The 10,081-nt window shown below is 56.2% G+C and overlaps 1 protein-coding gene across 1 annotated transcript in view; it reads left to right on the forward strand.

Moving 5' to 3' along the window:
* The window catches only part of LOC144735863 (ubiquitin carboxyl-terminal hydrolase 16-like), an 81,639-nt gene extending 72,413 nt beyond the window's left edge, over window positions 1-9,226 (forward strand). The window contains 4 exon segments of the mRNA XM_078618416.1: window positions 4,906-5,003; window positions 6,766-6,852; window positions 7,781-7,952; window positions 8,436-9,226. Coding sequence (XP_078474542.1) covers window positions 4,906-5,003; window positions 6,766-6,852; window positions 7,781-7,952; window positions 8,436-8,560 — 482 coding nt within the window. The 3' untranslated portion in view covers window positions 8,561-9,226.
* Window positions 9,227-10,081: the final 855 nt, after the last annotated feature.

Consider the following 10,081-nt stretch of genomic DNA (forward strand, 5'->3'; position numbering starts at 1 on the left):
TCCTCTACTCGGGGCAGGAGACTGCCAAACAACAGGGTGTGGCTCTTCTTCTGAACAAAAGAATGAAGGGGGCGTGGGAGCGTGGCGGTGAGGTGTGGGAAGCTGTAAGCCCCAGGATACTTTGGGCTCGCCTTCCCATCAACCAGAGGCGAGGAGTGGTGGTCGTGGTTACTTACGCCCCCACCGAAGACGAACATCCGTGGAGGGATGCAGGCAAAGCCGATGAGTCAGACGCTTTCTATGACCTACTGTCACAGGTGCTGGCTAAAGTGGCCACTCGGGACAGAGTCATCTTGTTGGGTGACTTCAATGCCCGAGTTGGTCATGATGCTGGCACCTGGTCTGGAGTGATTGGAAGGCATGGGCCAGATCAGCTCAATAACAACGGTAGGAGGCTGCTAGATTTCTGTGCAGCCCATGGGCTTGTAATTACCAACACGCTCTTCCGGCATCGGCGCATCCACACAACATCATGGATGCATGCCGGGTCCAAGCAAGAACATCTGCTGGACTACGTAGTGACGGACCAGCGGATGCGAGCCCATGTCCTTGACACCAGGACCTACCGTGGAGCTGATCTGCCCTCTGACCATCGACTAGTCATCTGTAAGATGCGCCTGCCATTCTTCCACTCCGGTGGTGGGTGTACACCCAGGATCCCATTCCAACCAAAAGTGGCCTGGTCTAAGTTAGCTGATGAAAGTTGCAAGCGAGAATTTCATCATCGCTTGCAGCTGGGGTTGGCATCGTCCCCCACTCCACCTGATGTCGAGGGTAAATGGGCGAGGTTTAAGACTGTGACTCATGCAGCTGCAATGGCTGCTTTGGGTACGCGGTCCAGACCTCCCCGGGAACCCTGGCTGACGGAGGAGGTGTTCAGGTTAATTGAGAAAAAGCGACAGGCCCACTCTCATCGCCTACAGCATCCCACGTCAGAGAATGAGGAGGTTTACCGCAGCCTTCGCTCGGAGGTTCGGAGAGCCGTAAGGCGCTGTAAGGATGGGTGGTGGTCGCGGGTTGCTGAGGAGATGGAGTCTGCCTCAGTGGCCCGCGATCACAAATCACTATTTAACTCCATCAAAAAAGTAACCTGCAGCGCCACACCTATTACCATCATTAGAGGAAAAAACGGTGATCCAATCTCCGACCCCCAGGAACAGGTTTGCAGATTTGCTGAGCATTTCTGTGAGGTCCTGGGGGAGGGAAAATCTCTCAGCCAGGAAAACATCATGGCACAAAGTGGGGATAACCCTGCAGAGGCTGCGGTGCCTCAAATATTGGAAGAGGTCACCCCCTGTGAGTGGCTGGCTGAGGTACCGGCTGTTGAGGAAGTACTGAGGGCGATCCGGAGTCTGAGACCAGGGAAGGCACCGGGCAGAGATGATCTCCCAGGCGAAATGCTGAGGGAGGGTGGCGTTTGTGCACAGACTGCCCTATATGACATCATAACAACAGTCTGGACCACTGGACGGGTTCCGCAGGACTGGAAGGATGCCCTGGTGGTCCCCCTCTTTAAGAAGGGGGACCGCACAGACTGTAACAACTACAGGGGCATCTCACTCCTCAGTGTGCCGGGTAAGGTCCTGGCAAGGATTATTCAACATCGCCTTGCTAGGCATGCTGAGGAGAGGCTTGCGGAGCCCCAATGTGGTTTCAGGAAAGGGCGGTCCTGCACAGATGCCATATTTTCTGTCCGTCTGCTACAGCAGAGGTGTAGGGAATTCCAAAAAGACCTACATCTCTGCTTTATTGACCTGGTCAAGGCCTATGATACCATCAGTAGGACTGGGCTCTGGGTTGTTCTTCGTGCTTTCGGAGTCCCTGACCCTCTGCTCACGATCATTAAGGACCTTCATGATGGTGAGCGGGCCCGGGTAAAACTACGTGGCCGGGAGTCGGAGCCTTTCCCTGTACACCTTGGGGTGCGACAGGGATGTCCTCTGGCTCCCACATTATTTAACATCTATTTCGACTGCGTAGTTCGTGAAGCCTTCAATAGCTGTACCGGGGGAATTACCATTTGGTACAGATATAATGGGAGGCTGATCGACGCCCGGGTGCGATCAAGGGATGGCTCCCTATTGGTCAACCACGTTATGTATGCCGATGATTTGGTAATAGCTGCTCATTCAGAAGAGGAGTTGGAGACACTGCTGCTGAGGCTGGAGTGTGCCACTAAGAGGTGGGGCCTTACCATCAGCCCCACCAAAACTAAGCACCTGCCTGGGTATTTTGTACCATCGGGCACTCCGCCCCCACAACTCCCAATCGGTGATGGGGCAGTTGTGGAGAGAGTAGAGAGTTTCCCATACCTGGGCAGTGTGCTCATGACCAGCTCCAGTTTATCAGCAGAGGTCTCACTCCGAATCAGTCGAGCGGCAATATCTTTTCATCGGTTGCGTAACGCTGTGTGGAAGCTACCTGGTCTGTCGCTCCGCACGAAGCTTCAGGTCTTCTCGGCCACGGTCATTCCCTCCCTTCTCTACGCTTGCGAAACGTGGACCCCCCTAGTGGAGCATCTTCGCCGGTTGGAAACATTTAGGCTGGCCTGCCTACGATCCATCCTGGGTTTGACCAGGCTGGATTGTGTGAGGAGCTCACAAGTCCTTGAAAGATCTGGGCAAAGTCCCATCAGTGAGCTCCTCCGGCAGGCAAGGCTGCGTTGGCTGGGTCATGTAGCCCGCATGCCCAGCCACCGCATGCCTAAACAGCTTTTGTTCGGCCGGATCGAGGGGGCTAAACGGGCGCGGCACGGGCTAGAGAAGAGATGGAGTGATGTGGTACAGGAGGACGTGGAGCTGAGTGGACTTGCCGATGACTGGTACCAGCGGTGTCAAGATCGGCCTCAGTGGAGGAGGCTCGTGAAGGACGCTACTGGGCAGTTGGAGGCAGTCGCCCTCCAACAACAACGGAGGGCGGAGGAGCGACGCTCACAACAACGAGCGGAGCGCCGGGTGGCTAAAGCACAGCAAGTTGGCACAGTAGGGGGCACAGGTGGTGCATCAGCCAGTCATCTCGGTCATCTCGGTCAGTCGACCCGTGGCACCTGGGTCTGCCCCGTGACCTCCTGCCAGCGGGCGTTCGACACTTCACGTGGCCTCAAGGTGCACATGGCCTGGCACAAGCGTCGTGGTGACGTCACCGCCACTTAGTGGCGAATGGCGGTTGTTGTGGTGAGTGTGTGTGTGGTGGTGAGCGTGGTGAGTGTGTGATGGTGAGCGTGGTGAGTGTGTGTGTGGTGTGTGTGTGGTGGTGAGCGTGGTGAGTGTGTGTGTGGTGGTGAGCGTGGTGAGTGTGTGTGTGGTGGTGAGCGTGGTGAGTGTGTGTGTGTGGTGGTGAGCGTGGTGAGTGTGTGTGTGGTGGTGAGCGTGGTGAGTGTGTGTGTGGTGGTGAGCGTGGTGAGTGTGTGTGTGGTGGTGAGCGTGGTGAGTGTGTGTGTGTGGTGGTGAGCGTGGTGAGTGTGTGTGTGTGGTGGTGAGCGTGGTGAGTGTGTGTGTGTGGTGGTGAGCGTGGTGAGTGTGTGTGTGTGGTGGTGAGCGTGGTGAGTGTGTGTGTGTGGTGGTGAGCGTGGTGAGTGTGTGTGTGTGTGTGGTGGTGAGCGTGGTGAGTGTGTGTGTGTGTGGTGGTGAGCGTGGTGAGTGTGTGTGTGTAGTGGTGAGCGTGGTGAGTGTGTGTGTGGTGAGCGTGGTGAGTGTGTGTGGTGGTGAGCGTGGTGAGTGTGTGTGTGGTGGTGAGCGTGGTGAGTGTGTGTGTGTGTGGTGAGCGTGGTGAGTGTGTGTGGTGGTGAGCGTGGTGAGTGTGTGTGTGTGGTGGTGAGCGTGGTGAGTGTGTGTGTGTGTGTGGTGGTGAGCGTGGTGAGTGTGTGTGTGTGGTGGTGAGCAGCGTGGTGAGTGTGTGTGTGTGGTGGTGAGCGTGGTGAGTGTGTGTGTGTGGTGGTGAGCGTGGTGAGTGTGTGTGTGTGGTGGTGAGCGTGGTGAGTGTGTGTGTGTGGTGGTGAGCGTGGTGAGTGTGTGTGTGTGGTGGTGAGCGTGGTGAGTGTGTGTGTGTGGTGGTGAGCGTGGTGAGTGTGTGTGTGTGTGGTGGTGAGCGTGGTGAGTGTGTGTGTGTGTGGTGGTGAGCGTGGTGAGTGTGTGTGTGTAGTGGTGAGCGTGGTGAGTGTGTGTGTGGTGAGCGTGGTGAGTGTGTGTGGTGGTGAGCGTGGTGAGTGTGTGTGTGGTGGTGAGCGTGGTGAGTGTGTGTGTGTGTGGTGAGCGTGGTGAGTGTGTGTGGTGGTGAGCGTGGTGAGTGTGTGTGTGTGGTGGTGAGCGTGGTGAGTGTGTGTGTGTGGTGGTGAGCGTGGTGAGTGTGTGTGTGTGTGTGGTGGTGAGCGTGGTGAGTGTGTGTGTGTGGTGGTGAGCAGCGTGGTGAGTGTGTGTGTGTGGTGGTGAGCGTGGTGAGTGTGTGTGTGTGGTGGTGAGCGTGGTGAGTGTGTGTGTGTGGTGGTGAGCAGCGTGGTGAGTGTGTGTGTGTGGTGGTGAGCGTGGTGAGTGTGTGTGTGTGGTGGTGAGCGTGGTGAGTGTGTGTGTGTGGTGGTGAGCGTGGTGAGTGTGTGTGTGTGGTGGTGAGCAGCGTGGTGAGTGTGTGTGTGTGGTGGTGAGCAGCGTGGTGAGTGTGTGTGTGTGGTGGTGAGCGTGGTGAGTGTGTGTGTGTGTGGTGAGCAGCGTGGTGAGTGTGTGTGTGGTGGTGAGCGTGGTGAGTGTGTGTGTGTGTGTGGTGGTGGGCGTGGTGAGTGTGTGTGTGGTGGTGAGCGTGGTGAGTGTGTGTGTGGTGGTGGGCGTGGTGAGTGTGTGTGTGGTGGTGAGCGTGGTGAGTGTGTGTGTGGTGGTGGTGAGCAGCGTGGTGAGTGTGTGTGTGTGTGGTGAGCAGCAGGCAAGAAGGGGAGGGTTTACACCGAGGGGACCAAGCGGATCCTGGTCTCGTCACTGCCTCCTGTACTCACCCTGCACCTCAAGCGCTTCCAGCAGGTGAGGGTGAGGTGGGGCGGGGGGTTGTCGTGGCGATGATGGTTGTTGGTGTGATGGCGGCAGGCGGCAGTGGTGGTGTTGGTGATGGCTTTGGTGGTGATGGTGGTTGTGGAACTAACAATGGCTGTAGTTGTGGTGGTGATCGTGGTGGTGATGATGTTGGTTGTGACCGTCCAGCACAGACATATTCTCTGCCTGAGAAGAGGTCTCGGGACAGACCCAACAGGACCTACGTCCGTGCTTTAGTGACCTGGTCAAGGCCCATGACACCATCAATAGGCCAAGGCTCTGCCCAGGTTCTTTGTGCTTTGCGGGTCCCTGACTCTGCTCACAGTCATGATGGTGGGCAGGCCTGGGTAAAGCCGCGTGACCGGGAGCTAGAACCATTCCCTGTTCACCTCAGGGTGTGATGCGTTCTGGCCCGTACACTATTTTACATCTTCTGTGACGATGTAGTTCTAGAAGCTCCCCATGGCTTTACCAGAGGAATTTCCGTCTGATACATATACAATGGGAGGCTGATCGATGCCGGAATGCAGTCAAGGGATGGCTCCCTATTGGTAAACCATGTTATGTAAGCTGATGATCTGGTAATTGCTACTCACTCTGAGGAGTTGGAGATGCTCCTGCTGATCCTGGAGTGTGCTACTTAGATAACTTTACTAGTGCCGCATCAAACACTCCACCCCCTCCATGATAAATACTCCACCACCTGGCAGAGCCGACGAGTAAGGGTTGTCACGTAAACAAAATCATGACACTTCGTTACCGGTACAGCACACCGGTGTGTGTTGGAGAGTAAACCCACTGCTACATTTGCAATTTGATTACCGTGACATTTAACCGGTATTTACAACAACAACAACAACCAGCATCATCAGGCGACAGCCAGAGTTGTGGGCAAATCCTTCTGTTTCGATCTTAAATAGAGGGATAAATGTGACGTCGCACTTGTGAGCCCATCATAAGGGGGGTGGGGGTTAATGTTTGCATTTAAATGGCATTCCACATGAGTGATGGGGCCGTTGTGGAGAGAGTGGAGAAGCTGCCATATCTGAGCAGTGTGCTCATGACCGGATCCGGTTTGGCACTTTGAATAATTAGAGTGACCTCTTTTCATAGTGTGGAAGCTGCCTGGCCTGTCGCTCCATAAAAAGCTCCGGGTCGTCTGGGCCACAGTCATGCGCTCACTTCTGTACGCTTGCGAAACGTGGAGCTCTTTGAAGGAACATCTGCACCGGTTTGAAACATTCGGTCCGGGCCTGCCTACGATCCATCCTGGGTCAACTTGACTGGATCATCGTGAGGATTCTCACGGATCCTTGAAACATCTGAGCATAGTCCAATCAGTGAGCTCCTCCGGCAGGCGAGGCTGCGTTGGCTGGGTCACGTGGCCCGCATGCCCGGCCACCGCGTGCCCAAGCAGCTTCTGTTTGGCCCAATAGAGGGGGCTAAACGGGCTGGTGGGAGGCAGTCGCCCTCCGGCAACGTCGGAGGGCAGAGGAGGGATGCTCACAACAACGAGCGAAGCGCTGGGCGACCAAAACGCAGAAAGTTGTCAACATTGGTGAGCACCGGTGGTGCATCGGCCAGTCATCTCGGTCAGCCCATGGTACCTGGCTCTGTCCCCACCGTGACCTCTTGTCAGCGAGCCTTCCACACTCTAAGCGACCTCAGGGTGCACCTAGCCTGACACAGTTGCCGTGGTGATTTCACCGCCGCGTGCTGTTGGTGGTTGTGATGTCGGCTGTGGTTGTGCCAGGCTGGATTCGGGCTACAGAAGGTGAACAGACGCGTGGAGTTCGAAGACACGCTGGACATGGCGCCTTTCTGCATCAAACCCTGCCAGGTGAGCACATGCTCGCAAACAAAGACAAAGATCCCCCGTGTAGCCTGAACAGATTGTCGGGGCAAGTGCTGTTGGCGAGTAGCAGCACCTATGAAGGCCGGCACTGTGGCACACGAGGGGGTGGGTGGCCAGCACCACGCCCGGCCGCCTTTGTCTCCCCATAGTGGCGATGTTTACACACCGCACCAGCTACTCATTTCAAGCTGAGTCGACACACGCTCACACACAACAACAACAACAACAACAACCGCCATTCACCACTAAGTGGCGGTGACACCACCACAGTGCTTGTGCCAGGCTGTGTGTACTTTAAGGCCACGCAAAGACAAATATCCCCCGTATAGCCTGAACAGACTGTCGGGTCAAGTGCTGTTAGTGAGCACCTATGAAGGCCGGCACGGCACACGAGGGATGGGCGGCCAGAACCACATCCCCAGTGGCGATGTTTACACACCGCACCAGGTACTCATTTCAAGCTGAATCGACCTAGGGGAGGCCCAGGACAGATTCAGATAGTCGTCACTGCTGTTGGTTAGGAGCGAGTTGCTGGATTAGGAGTGCAGCGAGCTAACCACTGCGCCACCGCTCTCCCACACACACATGACCCCCTCTTGCCAGAGGAGCTCACCCACGTGTCCAGTCTGGTTAAATCAGGTTCTTCACCGGGGTTCGATTCTCGCTCACGGCCAACACCAGTGACGATTATCTGAAGCGGTCCTGGGCCTCCCCTAGGTCAACTCGGCCTCAAATGAGTACCTGGTGCGGTGTGTAAACATCACCACTGGGGAGACAAAGGCGGCCGGGCGTGGTGCTGGCCACCCACCCCGTCATGTGCCGTCCCGGCCTACACAGGTGCTGCTAGCTGACAGCACTTGCCCCGACAGTCCGTTTCTACGAAGGCCGGACGGGTGTCTGTGTGCGTGTGGAGGCTGCGTGTGGTGGGCGAGCAGGCCCGCCGGGGCGGGGCGAGAAGTACTCGCTCTACGCGGTGGTGGAGCACAGCGGCACGATGCGCGGGGGCCACTACACGGCCTACGTCAAGACGCGGCCGGAGCGGCCGCAGTGGCCCGCGGCGGGGCCTGGGGAGAGCGGCGGCTCCGGTGAGCGGACGACGGCTCGAGAGATGACGCGGAAAGCGTGTCAGATGTGATGCCACATGCCGTCACGCCACGTCACGCCACGTCACGCTGTCACGTCACGCCATCACACCACACGCTGTCACACGCCACACGCTTTCATGCCACACGCTTCACACCGCACATCACCCCGCACGCATCACGTCACGCCCCGCGTGTGTCACACCACACACGTCACACACCACACAACACATTGCAATTTGTGCCACACGTAACACCACACACCACACCACGCGTCACACCACGCATCACACCACCGCACGTCACACCTCGTGTCACGCTACACCGCACGTCAAGCCACACGTCGCCACAGGTGTGCCTTGACGTGTGGTGTGACGTGACCTGTGGTGTGACATGACACGTGGTGTGACATGACACGTGGTGTGACGTGGCCTGTGGTGTGACGTGACACGTGGTGTGACGTCCCGTGGTGTTGTGCCGTTCCAGGCCAGCAGCAGCAGCAGGAGGGGGCGTGGTTCTACGTGAGCGACTCCCACGTGCGCGCCGCCTCCCTGGAGCAGGTGCTCGCGTGCCAGGCCTACCTGCTCTTCTACGAGCGGGCGGGCCAGTGAGCTCCAGGGACTCACACGGCACGCCCGACTCCGTGCGTCCGTCCGTCTGTGCGTTTTTTGCCGAATGCGGTCTGTTCATCCGTTGGTCTGGACTTTGTGCTTCTGTCCCAATAGTCCATCTCTCCCAACAGTCCATCTCTCTATCAGTCTGTCCATCCCTTTACCTGACAGTCTGTCCTCAAGTCAGCGCTGTCCATCCATCCGCACGTCCGTCTGTGCCTCACAGCCACTTGGATGATCCATCTGCCAGTCTCTCCATCCGCCCGTCTTGTATGGTACGGCTGTCTGTCGGACCGGCGTTGACCGGCGCTCACCAACTCTCACCCTCTCGTCTGCTGGCTAACTCCACTCGCTTAACTCGCCCACGGACAGAAAACCAAATGACGCTTGACCCATTGACCCGTGTGAGACGTACGTGACGGTGTACGGGGGTCACGACCCTGTCTCCTGGCAGGTCAAGAGTCCCTCATTCGCACCCGTCCTGCAATAATGACGATCATGACGGTGACGATGACCGATAGCCATACAAAGGGACGAAGGCCCGCATCGCGAGCGCATGATGTATTTGTTTTTCTTTTTAAACCGAGTTTTAAGAGTAATTATGATTCTGGGCATCTCTGGCAATCACTGGATTGATTCAAATAAAATAAAGACAAGTTTGATGACCGTGTGTGTGTGTGTGTGCGCTTGTTGCCATTGTGTACGTGGCGGTGGTGGTGGCGAGTCAATCGCTAGTGCACGCAAAGCAGCGTGAACACTCCGCCGCCGCCGCCGCCGATGTCTTCGCTCATTGTGAAAGAGGAATGATGCGGAGATCCACTCTTGCTTCTCAACGGAGTTGGGTAGCAGCAGTTTAATATCACGTCTTTAATCCGCTGCTATTAATCCAGCCGCGTGGCACTCTCACGACGGCGTTCGCAAAAGAAACGCCTGCCAGAGCTCCCCACCGCACGCCCCACGTCGTGGTGGTGGTGGTTTAGAACGTTGTGATTGTCGCTGCGACGTGGTTACGGTTAGTCAAATGGCTGCGAATATAATGTGGCTGTTGGGGGGGTTTCTGTCGTTTTGGTTACAAATGCGGTGGTTGTGATTGTGGTTATAATTGTAATGCAGTAGTTAGTGGGTGTATCACCGATATGGGGGGGGGGGGTGTTTTATTCATGGCCGATGCTGCATCCGTTACGGTTGCGGTTCCAATGTGGTTGTAGTTTATTCTATCGCTTCAATTGCGGCTGTAAAATAGTTGTGCAGCCGTTGGCAATATTTATCCATGTGGTGTTGATGGCATTAATATTGTTGACGTGTTATGTTGTTGACGTTCATGCACACTTATTGTTTATACTCATATCAACAGTAATCTAACGGTCGATGTCATTATTGATATTATTATTGTAATATTGTCAAATCGTTGACGTTGATATAGAAACGTAATTGTTGTTGTTGATTGAAAGCAGGCCAGAGAGTGCCATTGTGAGGCAAGAGCAGGTTCACTTGAAGATGGAAGTTGAGTCGCGGGCGGGC

This window comes from Lampetra planeri, chromosome 57 (genome assembly GCF_965212315.1).
Source record: "Lampetra planeri chromosome 57, kcLamPlan1.2.h2, whole genome shotgun sequence".
NCBI lineage: Eukaryota > Metazoa > Chordata > Hyperoartia > Petromyzontiformes > Petromyzontidae > Lampetra > Lampetra planeri.